Source organism: Bos javanicus, chromosome 25, assembly GCF_032452875.1.
Source record: "Bos javanicus breed banteng chromosome 25, ARS-OSU_banteng_1.0, whole genome shotgun sequence".
Lineage (NCBI taxonomy): Eukaryota > Metazoa > Chordata > Mammalia > Artiodactyla > Bovidae > Bos > Bos javanicus.
Window position 1 is genome coordinate 32,698,521 of NC_083892.1, and position 17,201 is coordinate 32,715,721.

General features: G+C 51.5%; 1 protein-coding gene across 1 annotated transcript; it reads right to left on the reverse strand.

Annotated features, from left to right (window-relative positions):
• Nucleotides 1–1,654: 1,654 nt before the first annotated feature.
• Nucleotides 1,655–16,683, reverse strand: NCF1 (neutrophil cytosolic factor 1). The gene is made up of 11 exons (XM_061401859.1): nucleotides 16,403–16,683; nucleotides 11,827–11,907; nucleotides 8,976–9,051; nucleotides 8,659–8,824; nucleotides 7,599–7,654; nucleotides 6,409–6,531; nucleotides 5,544–5,651; nucleotides 4,544–4,661; nucleotides 2,820–2,927; nucleotides 2,131–2,273; nucleotides 1,655–1,918 (listed from the first exon to the last, which is right to left on the reverse strand). The coding sequence occupies exons 1-11, from the start codon at nucleotides 16,472–16,474 to the stop codon at nucleotides 1,791–1,793; spliced, it is 1,179 nt and encodes a 392-aa protein (XP_061257843.1). The 5' UTR covers nucleotides 16,475–16,683; the 3' UTR covers nucleotides 1,655–1,790.
• Nucleotides 16,684–17,201: the final 518 nt, after the last annotated feature.

The following is a 17,201-nucleotide window of genomic DNA, read 5'->3' on the forward strand; positions in this document are numbered from 1 at the left end:
TGATTCAAGCTTTGTAGATTGTATGTTTCTAGCCATTTATCCATTTCTTCTTCCAGTTTATCCATTCCATCTAGTTTGGCATATAATTGTCCGTAGTAGCCCCTTCTGATCCTTTATATTCTGTGGTATCAGCTGTAATATCTCCTCTTTTATTTCTGATTTGAGTCCTCTGTCTTTTTCTCTTGCTGAATCTAGCTAAAAGTTTGTCAATTTTGTTTATATTTTCTAAGAACCAGTTCTTAGTTTCATTGATCTTTTCTATTGTCTTTTCTGTCTTTATTTCATTTATTTGTGCTCTAATTTTTGTTTCTTCCTTCTTTCTACTAACTTTGGGCTTCATTTGTTCTTTTTACTTCTAGTTCCTTGGGGTGTACAGTTAGGTTGTTTGAGACTTTTCTTGTTTCTTGAGGTAAGCATTTATTGCTAAGAACTTCCCTCTCAGAACTGCTTTTACTGCATTTCATAAATTTTGGTATGTTTCACTTCCGTTTTCATTTCTCACAAGGTGTTTTTGTTTCTCTTTTGATTTTTTTCTTTGACTCATTGGTCATTTGTAACTTGTTTAATCTCCACATTTGTGACTCTTCCAGTTTTCTTCATGTAATTAATTTCTAGTTTCATACCACCATGACTGAAAAAAATGTTTAATATGACTTCAGTCCTCTTATATTTGTTAAAATTTGTTTTACAGTCCAATATATGATTTATCTTGGAAAACATTTACTGATTTTCTGGGCAGATGACCTGTCCATTAATGTAAACAGAGTATTAAAGTCCCTTCCTTTTATTGTATTGTTGTCTGTTTCTCCCTTTGAAAGTGAAAGTGGAAAGTGAAGATGAAAATTGAAGTCCCTCAGTCGTGTTAGACTCTTTGCGACCCATAGCCTGTAGCCCACCAGGCTTCTTGGTCCCTGGGATTTTCCAGGGAAGAATACTGGAGTGGGTTACCATTTCCTTCTCCAGGAGATCTTCCCGACCCAGGGATTGAACCTGGGTCTCCTGCATTGTAGGCAGACACTTTACCATCTGAGCCACCAGAGAACACCCTTTAGCTCTGTTAATATTTGCTTTGTATATGTTAGTGCTCCTATGTTGGGTGCATAAATATTTACAAATGTTATGTCCTCTTATTGGATTGACCCCTTCATTGTTATGGAATGCCTTTGTCTCTTATTACAGTCTTTGTTACAAAGCCTATTTTCTCTAAGTATAGCTACTCCAGCCATCTTTTAAGTGTCTATTTGCATGAATGTCTTTTTCCATTTCTTCCCTTTCAGTTTATGGTATATCTTTACATCTAATGTGTGTCTCCCTAAACCTAAATTACAGGTTTTTTTGGCATTCAAAGTGTACACACAAGGTCAACTACAGCCCTGACCCCCACCCCCACCACCCCGCCCCACCCCAGCTATGCACTGTGTCCATTCTTCTTCAGGACTCTTCTGCAGTGAGGCCAAAGTTCAAGCAGGCAGTCTGTCCAGGCTAGCGCTTCCTCTTGCACTTGGCCTTGTGCAAACTTGGTCTTGGCCAAGGCCAGAAAAGTATGCAGCCGGACCTCAGTTCTTGCAACTTCCCCAACAGAGCTCACAGCCTCCAGTCCTAAGTCTAGAAATATCAAGGGTGTTGCCCGCGGCGCAACTTTTCAAAGCATCAGTTCCCTCCAAGCAACGTTTATTAAGGGTATCGAACAGCTGGGTGGGGCGGGGCCAGGGGGTGCTAACCTCAGGCTCTATACACGTATGTACAGGTTTAGGGGCTGGGGGTGAGGAGAGCATCAAATGGAGGCGGCCTCAGACGGCAGAGGCCAGCTTCCGCTTGGTGCTCTCGCTGCAGCGGTGCAGGATGAGGTCTGCGCTGGGCCTGGGGGGCACGGCCGGCTGCGGCTTGGGGCGCTCGGTCTTGGGTTGCTGCTGCTCCCCTGCGGATGGACAGCACCAGGTGAGGCCCGCCCCGCCTGCTCGGCCCCGCCTCGCTTCACTTTTCGGGCCCCACCCTCATGGCCCCGCCTCCACCGCCCGGCCCCTCCCCAGACCCCGCCTCCACCACACAGCTCCGCCTCCATCGCCCGATCCCGCCCCAGGCCCCGCCTCCACCGCCCCGCCCGGCCCCCAGCCCCCGGCCCGCACTCACTCAGGGCGCTCCTGGAGCTCTGTGGCTCCGGCCGCTGGTGGCGGCGCTGCTGCATAAAACGGACGCTGTTCCGCCGATAGGTGTCCTGGCTGAGGCGCTTCCGTGACCGCTGGTGGATGCTGTGAGCATTGCGAATGGACGACCTGGATCCAGCAGGAGGGGGACTTTGGTTAGCGGCCCGCGTACGCACCCTTGCCGCAGCCCTACCCGAGGGGACTCTCATGGCCAACCCTGGGGTCCAACGACTAGGCCGAGGAAGAGCAGCCGGTGGAGGGAGTCCTGCCCAGCCCCGATTGGCATGAAGGCCACTGCCCCTCCGCGACACGGACCCCCTGCCCTGACTCAGCGCCCAGGCCCATTTCTCACCCGCCTTTCCCCGCCCACCTTCAGCCTACTCCCTCCGCTGGAAGCTCTCCAGCCTGCCCCAACCCTCAGGAGCCGTCCCAAGGACGGTGGGCATCGGTGCCCCCACTTCCATCTCACACCCCTGCTGCCCTGCTGCCCTGCTGCCCTTGTGCCGGCCCCACAGTGTGGGAGGGCACTCCAGCCTTCGCTCAGGGAGAGGGCTGGCGCCCCGTCTCCCTCGCCCTAGCACTGTCAACCTAGGGCCTGGACCCACAGAGGGAAGCCGCAGTGCACCCTCCCCAGCCCCGCCCAGCCTACCCCCCTGCCCCGGGACCCTTGCTCACCTGCGGGGTGGCGCCCCCCGGCTCTTGATCTGGCTTTTGGCCTGGGCTACATCCTGCCCTGCCTTCTGCAGGTACATGGATGGAAAGTAACCTGTGACGTCTTCTTTCCTGTAACAGAGGCAGCCCCTGAGGTCTGGGCAGTCGCGGCGGCGGGTGGAGCCTCAGACATGGGGTCAAGGGTCCCTTAGGGTCATCTGGGGTCAAGGCAACTGGGAGGTTGCAAACACAGCAGCCAACACCAGCCCCTGCACCTGTGTGCCTCAGTTTCCTCATGGGTGTGACACAGGCCTTCCTAGTTGTGACGCTGAGAAGAGAAGCAAATTAGCAGATCCAGCTCTCCCGGAACAGGTGTTTGCTAGGAAACCTCTGCAATCTTGTATTTGTCAGTTTTTTCTCTTATATAAGGTGATGGTCTCCAGTGTCCTAGGAAATCTTTGCCCACTTCCAAGTCGACAAATTCCCTTATGCTTTCTTCTAAAAGCTTCATAGTTTGGGGTTTTGTGCTTGGTAAAACCTGCGATCCATCCCAAATAAAGGTGTATGGTGTGAGGCAGGGTCAAGGTTCATTTCCCACCACTCCTCCCAGGGATATCCAGTTGTTCCAGCACCATTTGTTGAGAAGATTTTTCTTCCCATTCCTACTACTATGTTTGAGAGTAAAAAAAAAAAAAACAGTAGCCTTTGCATGCTACAGACTTCACTCAGTAAAACTCATTCTTCTTGGCTGGTGGGAAAATCACAAATATTGTCTCAGGATTGCATGATGGGGGTTCACTGAATTTGAGTTTAAAAACTAATTCACTTTGCTGTGCAGCAGAAACTAACACAACATTGTAAAACAACTTTCACCAATAAAAATAAATAAAAGTTGGAGAAATCCTATCTCAAAGTCTTCAGTGGAGGGCCACACCAATGGGGGGTGTTGTGGCCACAAGCCCATGGGGGTCATGGATGGGCGCTGTGACTCCAGGCTTGGCAATCATGTGTAAGATCCCAGGACTCTGCTTTCCCCAGCATCAGGAAAAACTAGTATTCTTACATTCACTTGAATGAATGAACAGATGAAAATTACAATGAAGGACTTAAGAGGAAAAGGGATTACAGGGTCTGCTCCAGCAGCTGTCAAATATAATAATTCATTCAGGGACTTCTTCTGGTGGTCTAGTGGTTAAGAATCTACTTGCCAATGCAAGGGACACAGGTTCTATCCCTGATCCGCCACTAAAGCACTACTAATGCCTGAGCACCTAGAACCCGTGCTCTGCAACAAGAAGCCACCGCAAGGAGAAGCCCATACACCGCAACCAAGAGTAGCCCTGGCTTACCGCAGCTAGAGAAAGCCTGCATGCAGCAACAAAGACCCAGAGCAGCCAAAAATAAATAATAAATCTTTATAAAATGGTATTGTGTTTTTTAAAAAATGTTAATTAATACAATTAATTGTGTTGCTGGAGAATGAATAGATGGACTGGTCAGGGGACGTGACCCCAAGTCACAAAGGAAAGAACTGCCCACTCAGACATGAACAAATCCCGCGATACGAGCAGGCTGGGGTGGAAGCAGTCTGCTTCCAAAAGGGAAACAGCCCAGAGAGAGACAGTGGCGTGGCCTACCCAGAGTCACACAGTCAGGTCAGCAATTAGCCCACACAGGTCCAGCCTTGGGCCAGGCTGACTCTCAGGACAGGTGCAGTGGGGGGGAGAGGGAGGGCATGACTCTCCTACCTGATGACCCACCAACCATCCAGGAGCTTATGAATGACCTCAATGGCTTCACCCTCCTCCAAGGATATCTCGTCCTCCAGTACAGCAGTGTAGGCTTTGATGGTGACATAGGGCTCACCTGGAGGGGGAGGGGCATAGTGAGAAGGTTCACCCAGCACATGGCTCCCCGCCCTTCCCCTTCTCTTTGGGCCTGGGGCTTCCTCCAGCTGGAGCTCAGGACACCATCTCCTCCAGTTCTCCCCACTCCCCCTGGGGGCACCCTGGACTTCTGTCCTCTGCCTGCTGTATTCAGGGGAGCTCGCCCACTCCCATCCACCACCATCCACACCAGAGGCTAGGAGCTTCCATGACCCCAGAGACCTGGTCAGCCACCTACACACAAGGAGTGGCCAGTCAGGAAGTGGGGAGGAAGAATACCCGTCCAGTGGCACTTGAGCCATCATTCCAGCCCACTGTTCACATGTGGGGCTGCCAGCCCTGTATACACGTCTTGCATACACACAAAACTTGTATACACAGTTTTTAAAGAGAAGCCACAAATCCACATAAAATTGTAAACTCTTTCTATTAATATTTGAAGATATGGGCAACCAAAACTTTTTTAATCAAACCCCACATGGGCCCCCTCCAACCCAGAGGCTGCCCATTTTCCCATTCTAGTTAGCCACGATACCACCACCTCCAGGCAGCCCTCCTTCCTGAGCCTCAGGTTAGCTCATGGTACTGCTTCCCACTGGACCTGGCCCCAGGCTGGCAGCCATCACGTGTCCCAGATTGACCTCATCACCCTCTCTCCTCTATTCTACCTCCTGGTTCCCCCGGCCTGACCAAAGGCACCACCTCCTACCCCAACCTAGACTCTGGGGTGTCAGCCCTGCCTCCATCTCTGCCCAAGCCCTCAGTCATGTCTGACCCCAAAGCAGTCACTCTGGCTCCTCAATATTCCTGAGCCCCTCCTGCCCCTCCTCCCACCCCTGCAGCTGGGGAGGGCAGCAGGTACCTGCATAGTTGGGTTCTGGGTCCTCGGCTTCATCAGGACTGTCCAGAGGCTCCAAGTAGGATGCTGGGACCCAGCCACGCTTTGTCTTCATTTGGCAGAACCACCAGCCTGTGCCAGGGATATGGGGCAGTAAGTCTGGGCGGGTCTGGGAGCCTCCCTCAGCCATCACCGGGTGGGGAGGGGTGAGGACAGTCAGACGCAGACAGACATCCAACTCTCGCATTCAGACTGATTGTGTGTGTGTGTGTTCAGTCGCTCAGTGGTGTCCAACCCTTTGCGACCCCCTGGACTGTAGCCTGCCAGGCTCCTCTGCCCATGGAATATTCCAGGCAAGGATACTGGAGCGGGTTGCCAATTCCTACTCCAGGGGATCTTCCCGACCCAGGGATTGAACCCGCATCTCTTGCATCTCCTGCATTGGCAGGCAGATTCTTTACCACTGCGCCACCTGGGAAGCCTGTCACCTTCACCACATTCCATGCCAAAATTACACACACCGGTACAGAGAGGACCACAGAACTACAGCTCAGAATCCACTTCATAGGTGTGATGAGAAGTTCGCCTGCCCACCCGGCTGTATCCCGCAGAGATGCTCCGTCACGGCCCCGAATGTGTGCAATCCCCAGAGCCGCCAGGGGGCGCACTCTCAGAAAGAGGGTGATGCCCCCCGCCCCACCAGCTACCCCCGCTCCGCCCAGTGTGGGGAGGACAGTCAGGGCCCCTGAAGGAGCCGGAGCCCCTCTGTGGGCCAGGCGGGGAGGAGGCCCAGGGCTGCTCTCTGCGGGGGGCAGAGCCTTGGTGGGGGCTTGTGGCCGGGGGCCCGGGCACCAAGGCAGGGAGGTCTAGGCAGGGTGAGGAGGCTGACCGCTCTCGTTCTTCTCCACGACGTCCACCACGTCGCCCGTGGCCAGAGCCATTTGGGAACTCGAGCCCTTCTCGTAGTCAGCGATGGCGCGGTACGTCTGCAGGATGATGGGGCCCGTGATGTCTGGGCAGAGGGAGGGCAGGGTGAGTGGACACGGTGGGCGCCTCCTCCCGGCTCTTCCCTGCGGGCCCTGCGTGGATCACCAGGACAGGAACTTATGTCCTGTCCCCACCCAGCTCCAGACAGGCCGGGGGTGGTCACGCCCTGTGTACTGGAAAGCAGCGGAGACAAGCTAGGCTTCGCAGCCCTGCACCTATTCAGCACCTTCCGTGTGCCAGACACCTGCCGCACGCTTTACACACGCTCTCTCTCATTTGATGAGGTTTGCAAGCAGCCTTTCTCAACATTAATGTGCACAGGGACTTCCCTCGTGGTCCAGTGGCTAAGACTCCATGCTCTCAACACTGGGTCCCTGGGTTTGATCCCTGATCAGGGCACTAGATCCCACATGCTGCAGCTAAGGGTTTGCATGCCTCTACTGTGCTGCCAAATAAATACGTATTTTTAAAAAACCTTTAATGTGCAAGCAAATCACCCAGGGATCTGGCTGAAAGACAAGCACTGATTCCATAGGTCTCGGGTAGGACCTGAGGGTCTGAATTTCTAACCAGCCCCCAGATGATGCTGCAGCTGCCTTTTGAGCACTGACTTGTATCCACCCCTGCCACCAAATTCATATATTGAAGTGCTAATCCCCAGTACCTTAGAATCTGAGTGTATTGGGGCTGCTAAAAGCCACTTTTGCCCCCAGATCTGATCATTCATTCAGCCAGAACATTCCCTGGCTGTCGGAAGCCAGGGTCTGTGCTTGGCGCTGCAGCCACAGAGGCGAGCTCCCAAAACTCCAACTTTTCATTTTTTTTTTTAACTTTTTAGCCATGCCCCACAGCACGTGGGATCTTAGTGCCCCAACCAGGGTTCCAACCCACACTCCCTGCATTGGAAGTGCAGAGTCTTAGCCACCGGACACCAGGGAAGTCCCAAGACCCCAACTCTTTAGTGCAGCCGCCAAGATCCTTCACAGCTGTTCTCACCTCCTGCTCTTTTCCCTGCATACCCCAAGCTCAGGGTCCCTGATCGTGTCAACAGTCCCTGAGGGTGACCACGGTGGGCTGCCCCCAGCCTCTTACCCGCAGCGTTGTTCTTGCCATCTTTGGGCATCAGGTATGTCTCTGGCTTTTTCACCCTGCAGCAGAGAACAGTCTGGGTTAGACCACTGGGCTTCCCCCTGGGATGCTCAGGACAGACCTACAGAAGAACTTCCCAAGACAGTTCCCAAAAAGGACGTGGGAAATGGGGGCCACTGCAGAGAGAAGGTAGAGGCTGGACTGGGAGGAAGGGGCTTTGAAGAAAGAAGGAGCTGCTCAGAGCCTGAGGGGGTTGCCCAGTTTCCTGCAGACCCAAAGGAGAAGGCTTGTAGGCCAGCTCCCTCCTGCTGGAGCCTCGAGAGAGAAGCCAACAGGGGTGGGCACCCTGTCCCGCAGGGGCCGAGGGGAGCTGCCCTGCCTGGGACCAGGGTTGTGTTCAGGGGTGCATAAGCACTAGCTGGAGCGCTGCTGTCTGTCTATGGCAAACCCTGCCCTCCAGGCATCCCCTAGCACTCAGTACCAGTGAGGGACAGAGAGAGGGACATTCTGCAGCACATTCCCCTGAGATCTCACTCAGCTTCTCTGATGCCGTCCATGCAGGGCCCTGTGTCCAGGAGACCCCTAGGGCGAGGGCAGGCAGAGAATGAGGTGGCAAAGCAGAGGAGGGGCCTGAGACACACTCAGGAATGAACAGAGGCCACTGAGCCCCATATCCTTTCGGGGGCTCCTTACTTCCCAGTTTATAAGCACTCTCCCGGGCACCCACTACTGCATTTGGCCCTCACCACTGGGTCACAGTTGGGGAAGCTGCTTTCAGAAGGCTCCAGGTCCCATAGCCAGGCAGACCCAGGACAAGGACTGAGGACCTAGGACCCCCAGCCTGGAGTGCCTCCTCCACCCCACCCCCAGCATCCTGAGGCTCAGAGGGGTGCAGGTAGAAACCTGGCAGGGATGCTGGGGACGTCCTCCTTCGCTTTCTCACTGTGTGACTTTGGGCAAGTTGCTTGCCCTCTCTGATCCTCAGGCTCTTCCTGTGTAACATGGGGAAAGCCCTGCCCTCTCCAAGTTGAGCCAACCACCCCTTCCCTCTCCCACCACTCACTGGCTGTCTGTGGGGAGCTTGAGGTCGTCGGGGCGCACCTTGAAGAAGTTGAGGAGGTGCGGGCAGCGGGAGATCTTGACAGGCAGGCTCATGAGCGTGCTGCAGTACTCGGTAAGAGTGCCCTGGCGGCTCTCGGCCACCCGCTGCCCATCATACCACCGCGGGGCTGGCAGGACCAGGGAAGGACACCAGAGGACCAGTGAGCATACTTGCAAGGTCAAGTCCGGAGACGGTGGGAGTGGAGGGGACAGTCAGAGGGCAGATGAGGGAATCTGGGGCAGGGGAGCCCACCCAGCTGACTCAGCCCCACTCCTCACCTGGCAGGTGCGGGATGATCCTGTTCTCTGGGTTGATGTCCCCCGCCTCAATAGGAAACATCTCCTTTAAGATTTTCTAGACAGAAAAGCAGACACGGAAGAATCTGTTTTATTAGAGCATTGTAAAGGCACAGAATTGGACACGACCTAAATACTTTCCAATCGCTGGGGCTAGAAGCTGCAGTCCAAAGAGTCGGACGCAACTTAGCGGCTGAACAACAAGAAAGAAGCTTCTGGTGGCATCCTGGGTTCTTCTTTCTCTCCTGACTCACATCAACCCACCAGCCAATCCTTTTGGCTCTGCTCCCCAAATCTGTTCAGAATCTGATCCTTCTCACTGTGCCCGCTTCCACCTGGTTTGATTATTACAACCTTCTTAGGTCACTGCCCCCTCTCTCCTGGTCTGTCCTCAATCCACCATCCAGAGGCATCCTCTTAAAACCCAAGTTGTATCCTGTCTCTCCTCTGCTCCCTCCCTCCCTCCCTCAGAACCTCCCTGCCTCTCAACTCACTCAGAGGGAAGAAAGGCTGCATTATTCCCTGCGGTGCCCGTGCTGGTGACCTGCCTCTGCCTGCCTTGCTCAAACTTCTCCTGCCACCACTCTCCCCCGTTCCCTCTGCCCCAGCCACCCTTGGAAGCTCCAGACCCACTCCTGCCCCAGGGCCTTTGCATGTGTTATCCCCATTCTTCCCGCCCCCCATGCAGATCAATAGCTCATTCTCTCACTCTCTCCCTCTTTCTCCTTCTTCAAGTCCTTGCTCAGCTATCTCCCCCTCACAAGGCCTCCTTCCTGACAATTGCCCCTCCTCCCATCCTTCCCACCTCCCCTCCCTGCTCTGTTATGCTCCTTCTAAGGACCATCTAACACACTGTAGAAATTACTTATTTTGTTTGTTTGTTTGTCTGTTATCCTGACTTCACTGGAACATAAGGTTTACAAGGATTTGTACCTGTTTCTTATAGCTTTCAGCAGCACTGCCTACTGATCAAGAAGAATGTGCCTGGCATTTAGTAGGTGCCCAATAAATAGTGGTTGGATGAATGAATGAGTCCGCCAGGTAATAAAAGGGGCTTATCCTGGGACTTCAATGGCAGTCCAGTGGCCAAGACTCCATGCTACCACTACCAGGAACATGGGTTGAATCCCCCAACAGGGAACTAAGATCCTGCATGCCACGTGGCATGGCCAAAAAGTTAAAAAAAAAAAAAAGCAAGGGGGAGTTGCTAATCCTACAATAGAACAGTTTAAATAGGTGAGATGAAGCCGCACGATGTATCGTCATGGACTGGTCTCAAAATTGTAAGCTAGTGACAGTGATAAGATGGAGAAACAGGCGAAAGGCACGCTGATGGCATTTACTCACACCTCAGAAAGTGCACGCTCCACGCTGCTGTGTGCTGTTCCTGGGCTCTGTGTGTGTGTGTGTGTGTGTGTGTGTGTGGCCACGTAGGGTAGGAGCTAGTATGGGCTATGAGATGAAGGGAGGCTTCCACTGCTTTTGTACTTTTAATTGGAGGATAATTGCTTTACAATATTGAGTAGGTTTCTGCTGCACAACAACACAAATCAGTCATAATTACATATGAACTGTGCTGTGCTTAGTCGCTCAGTCAGGTCCGACTCTTTGCGACCCCATGAACTGCAGCCTTCCAGCCTCCTCTGTCCCTGGGGATTCTCCAGACAGGACTACTGGAGTGGGTTGCCATTTCCTTCACCAGGGGATCTTCCCAACCCAGGGATTGAACCCCAGTCTCCTGTATTGCAGGCAGATTCTTTACTGACTAAGCCACCAGGGAAGCCCAAGAATAGTGGAGTGAGTAGCCTATCCCTTCTCCGGGGGATCTTCCCAACCCAGGAATTGAACCGGGGTCTCCTGCATTGCAGGTGGATTCTTTACCAGCTGACCTGCCAGAAAAGCCCAGAATTGTATGTATATATTTAAATATATATATATATATATATATATCTCCCCTCCCTCTTGAGCCGCCCCATCTCCTTTATCTAAAAGCCTTGTGCAAACAGCCCAGTGACATCAGCTGTGATTCCAGGTGCTGGTGTACAAGGCTGGATATAGTTTTTCTTCGCATTTATCTGCATTTCACTTTAAATAATTCAAATAAGAGAAGTGCTTTTGTGGCCTCTCCATTCATCTGACCTGTCTTAGACCAGGACCCAGCAGCCAAGCTCCACACACCGTGACCCCCCATAAGCTCCCCCCAGTTTTGTCCAAACAGCCTCTGGTGATGGGAACCCTGGGGGATTCTCCCATGTAAACCCTGGTGATAACAGGCACCCACAAAGCAAGGAGACCAGGTTCCACGGGTGTCAGGATTATCCACCCTCCTTCCGGTCCAGCAGGGTCTTCGTCAGGCCAGGGACCGTGGGTGAAAGACCGAGCGCCCGGGCTGACCCTGCGGTGGTGACACCCGCCAGGCTGCCCCCTGCGGGGACAGAGCGAGCAGGGGGACCCTTGAGGCAGCCCCCTTGAGTTCGTGCGCTGTGGGTGCAGTCTTGGTTTGGGAAGATGAGAATGTTTAGAAGTGGAAGGTGGTGACGGTAGCGTGACAGCGAACACGCTTCAGGCCACTGGCTTGTACACGTAAAGCGGGTAAAATGGTAAGTGTGTGTCACGTGTATTTTCACAATAAAAACTACCTTAAGTGTTTTCTTTAAATTAAAAAAATATAAGGCCGACAACAGTGTGAGTCAACTATACCTCAATTAAAAAAAATGCCCCCTTAAGTGTGGGCTGGGAGGGGAGGGGGTTTCCGAGTTTCCGTCCTCGAAGGCAGAGCTGGGGCTGCGTGGTGTCGCCCCTTACCCCCACCCCACACACACAGGGCACTCACGTGGAATTCGTAGATCTCGGTGAAGCGCCGATAGACCACCTTCTCAGACAGGTCCTGCCATTTCACCAGGAACATGTAGACCTGGGGGGCGGCAGGAGCAGGGACCTTGTTCAAGCACGCATCTGGGCAGCCCCCGCCCACGGTGGAAACCCGCAGGGCTGGGGGTGGGAGGGAGAGCGCTATTCGGGGTAACCTGGGCCGTAGAAAGAGCACCAAGTTCACGGACCCCAGGGCAAATTAACTCTCAGATTAACTCAGACTCCTCTCCATAAACTAGAGGTAAAGTAGGACCTCGCCGCTCGGGCTGCTCTGAGAATTAACAGGAGGTAAGATACAGAAAGGGCTGGGCTCAGATAGCAAAACACAGCACAACACAGTAAGATGTTGTGTGGCTGGATTTATATGAAGTGTCCAGGGAGTTCCGTGGGGATCCAGAGGCTGGGACTCTGCACTTTTACTGTTGACGGCCCGGGTTCAGTCCTAGGTCAGGGAAATGAGATCCCACAAGCCAAGGGCGCAGCCACAAAATAAAAAAGAAAAGGAAAGAAAGAGATGTCCAGAAGAGACAGATTTATTGAAACAGAAAGTAGATTTGTGGTTGCCAGTGGCTGGGCGGGGTTGGGGTAGAGGGGCTGAGGCTTGACTGGAGATAGGATTTCTTTGGGGTGATGAAAAAAACAGATTGTAGTCATGATTGTGCAACTCTGTGAATGTGCTGAAAACCACTGAATTGTGCAATTCACATGAGTTTATCATATGGCATAAGAACTGTGGTGGTTTAGTCTCTAAGTCGTGTACGACTCTTGTGACCCCATGGATTGTAGCCCGCCAGGCTCCTGTGTCCATGGGAGATTTCAGGCGAGAATACTGGAGTGGGTTGCCATTTCGTTCTCCAATATCCAAAAAAAGCCATTATATAAAACAAAAAACAAACACTCAATATGGAAAAATAAGCCTGTAAAAACAGTTTAGAGAACACCACTCAGCCACACAAAAGAACAGATAACTGATATTTGCAACCATGTGGATGAATCTTAAAAGCACTGTGCTGAATGCAAGAAGTCGGGCATGAAAGGCTACATACCGTTCCATGTCTGTGAGATTCTAGAGTGACCTCAACTAATTCAAGGTGGAAAAAGATACCTCAAATAGTTGCTTCTAGGGGCTGGGAAGGAATGACTGGGACATGAGGCGGAGTGAAGGTCACGGTCAACATTTCGATGAGAGTTTGGGTTCTGTAGGGACTCTCAGCGTCAAAAGTCAGTAAATGTATCTCTAAGATTTGTGGGTTTCATTCTACACAAATTTTACATCAAAAGAGAAAAAACTATAAGCAAATGCTTAACTCTGGCTGTGATATGCATGCTGAAATATTCAGGGCAAAGTGTACTGATATTTGTGATTTGCCTTGAAGTGCATCAAAAATAGGATAGATTGATGGGTTGATGGATGGTTTGCATCATAAAACACGTGCTACAGGTAACGTTAATGGAAGAATCTAGACAGTGAGCATATGACTGGTTAGATTTTTTGGTTTTGTTCTGCTGTGAAATCTTTTCAATTTCTCTCCATATTTGAAGTTTCTCAGAATAAAATATTGGGGAATCAAAAGAATAGCTACCACTGGGGAAGATTAAATACTCTAAAAAGTTAGATAGTTGTGAGAGTCGAACAGCTTATAATATACCAAAAATCACAGTGCACTTTAAATGGGTGAACTTGCTAATATTTTACGTATTTAGAAATAAACCAACAAGGGTTTTTTAACTTTAAAGTGGAAAACAAACAAAACCAAATGAACTTAACAGTATATAAAATGGGTAATAATCTAAATTTTTTTTAATGGAAAAGACTCCAAGTAGCTTTTAGTTACAGCGCTGGCACTGTTCTCAGTCCAAAAGGACAAAAACAACTGCAGAGAAAACTTAACTGAGACTGATTAGGTTAGGAGGTTTACTGTTAATAGTGGTGTGGGTGTGGTGACTTAATAGGTTAGTAGTAGGTTTATTGTTGACAGCCGTGTGGGTGTAGTTACTCTGAAACAAATTTATGTTTACTTTAGAACTGAGCAGAGGAGTGATACACTAATCTTGGAACCCACTGTTCCCACAGTGAGAGGAAGGAGCTACAGATATAAAATGGTGAGAGGCAAGAACAAGACGACATGGCCATTTCCCCCAGTCTGTCCACTGAAAAGGCAGTCACGAGCCATGACACCTCAGTGGCAAGGAGCACACCTAGCTTCCAGATTTCGTGTTCTAATATCACTCTCACTAAAGAACCAGGGTTCTTCACTGAAATAGTTGAGTCCAGGCCTAGGGCTGAAAGAGTCCAGGGTAAGCTGGACCACCTTGTGCCATAAGAATGAATTCTGGTGCCCTCTCCAAAAAAAAAAAGGTGCTCAAAGAATGACATGATATATCCCAAAAGAGCACAGAAGCCAACCCGAAGGAGCTCCCAGTCACCAAATCTGGAACATTCTGAGCATCAAAGTAAGTAATGATGGTAATGGACTCTGACCCACTGAATCCATGGATCCATCTGGACATAAACAAGGAAGAAGGGAAGACACTTACAGGAAAATGTTAACTAATGCATGCAGAAGGACCATAGAGTTTAAAAATCATTATTTGGCAATCATGATAGTCATTTGATGCAAGCAAGAGTCATCCAGTTTCTGTAAGGCACAGGATACTCACATAGCTTTCCGTAACCTCCCCCACGGGTTCGTTATTAATTTTGTTGCCTGTTGTAGTCACTAAGTCTTGTTCAACTCTCCTGCGACCTCAATGACTACAGCCGCCGGGCTCCTCTGTCCATGGAATTCTCCAGGCAAGAATACTGGGGTGGGTTGCCATTTCCTTCTCCAGGGGATCTCTTCCAGACCCAGGGATGAAGCCCTCATCTCCTGCATTGGCAGGTGGATTCTTTACCACTGAGCCACCAGGGAAACCCAGTTATGAATTTCAAAGGGGGAAACAGTAGCTTTACAGCAGAGAAACTTGGAAGACACGCTTAGGATTTAGTGATCAAACATCACTAATATAGGAATAAATAAAAATCACCTGTCAGCTGATGGGATCAAAGAGAAGAACAGAGAGTCACTTCCCGGGTGTCCTTGAATTATTGTGATCTAAAGTGAAAAGTGAAAGTCGCTCAACCATGTCTGACTCTTCACAACCCCAGGGACTATACAGTCCATGGAATTCTCCAGGACAGAATCCTGGAGTAGGCAGCCTTTCCCTTCTCCAGGGGATCTTCCTAAGCCAGAGATCAAACCCAGGTCTCCTATATTGCTGGTGGATTCTTTACCAGCTGAGCCACACAGGAAGCTCAAGAAGACTGGAATGGGTAGCCTGTTCCTTCTCCAGCAGATCTTCCCAACCCAGGATTCGAACCAGGGTCTCTTGCATTGCAGGCAGATTCTTGACCATCTGAGCTATCAGGGAAGCCACTGGGATCTAAGGAAGTATCAAACCTGTGTCTCCCGCATTGCAGGAGGATTCTTTACTCGCTGAGCCATTGGAAAGTCCCTAAGAAGCATCAGAAACACAGAAATTGAGGGGCGTTCTACAAAATGACTGGTCCCATCTCTTCAAAAAGTCAAAATTGAAAAGGACAAAGACGGATTAAGACCGATCCGGGTTAGAGAACACCAAAGAGATGTGGCAACTCGGATACATAGGATAGCCTGGATTGGATCCTGGGCCTGAAAAAAACGTCCCTGCCGAGGGACAAGTAGGACGATTGCTGAAATCCTAATCCAGTGTGAGGGACGGATGACAGTGTTTTATCAAGGTTAATTTCCTCATTTCGACACCTTTGGTTATGTAAGAGAGACTTCTTGGTTTTAAGAAATACACACTTGTAATATTTAGGGGGTAAAGAAGCACAATGTCTCCAAATAACTGTCAAACGATTCAGAATATATGTATTCAGAGGGAAAGGGAGGGAGGGACAAAGGAACAGAGAGACAGACACACAGAAAATGCGGATGAAGCAATATTGGAGTAATTGGCATTTTCCGGGGACAACATTTCTGTAAATCTGAAATTATTTCAACATTAAAAGGTAAAAAAAGACGAAAGGTCTCCGCATATACTCTGAATGCAGCCCACGTGCCAGTTTATAAGGTGGATGCCTCTCTGGTCTTCTGCTGGGTTTGGAGATCCCATGATGGATGGGGTGGCCGGGTCTGAGCCAACACTTCCCCAGATCCCCGGGGGCAGGAAGGGGGATTCTTCCAGTCCCTGTGGTGGTGCTACCCTACAGGAGGGGCCCCAACTCTGATGCAACTGATCACCACCAGTGCGCCCTCCCAGGAACCCCTCCCGGAGGGGCTGGCAGAGACACGTGCCAGCGGGGAGAGCAGGGAGTGGGGCGGGGGCGGGAGGGCATCATCTGAAGGGCTCACATGGACTGCGGCCCCGGATGGGCAGCCTGAGGCCCGGGGACCCGGAGCCTCGGCCACGACCCTGCACCCTCTCCCCGGGCTGTGCAGGGACCCGCACATGCGCCCCCCACCCACCCCCAGGCCTGTCCCCGCGCCTGGCGCTCCCAGCCGGCAGGTACTCACGTAGTGCTGGCTGGGGACGAAGCGCTTCTCGAAGCCCAGGAGGGCAATGTGGCGGATGAAGTGGTCCCCCATGGCTCGGCTGCACACGGCACCCTCTCCTCCAGGGTGCTCAGGGGTTGGGACTTAAATTGGCTGGAAAGAGGAAGTCGCCTCTGTTGCGGAGGGAGGGTGGCGGGGTGGAGGAGGTGGCAAGAGGGTGCAGGGAGCGTGCAGAGAGGGCTCTGCTTCTTCTTTCGTTTTCTGGGATTCCTGGGGCCCCCGTGGTGGGACGTGGGCGGCCACATGCACACAGGTGTGCAGGGACACTCTGGCCCCTGTCCTCCCCATGGCCTCTAGGTGGGGTGCCCGACTCCTGGCTCTCTCTTCCTGGCTCCTCTGCACCAGCCACGTTGGCTTATCTGCTCTGGGAACTCCCCCAGCACTCACACCTCAGGGCCTGTGCACGCCCGTTCCACCTGGCCCATCTCCACAGGCATGCAACTCCCACCCTCACTGTCTGCAGGTTTCTTCTCTGAGAAAGGGCACCTCCTCCGAGAGGTCTTCCTTGACAACCTCACATAAAATAGCAACACTTCATGGGCCCCTACTCCTCTTTCCTTTTTTTTTTTTTTCCAGAGCACTGACCACTGTTTTATTTTATTTTTATAATGTCTTTCCCGAACAGATTGTGAGCCCGTGAGAGAAGGCTCTGGCCTGTTTTGACATGGGCTCTGGCCCCAGTGCCCCAGAGCTGGTGCCTGGCATGCAGTGGGCCTTCTGCAAGTATTCAAATAGTAACTGCATTGCTCATGGAGTTATG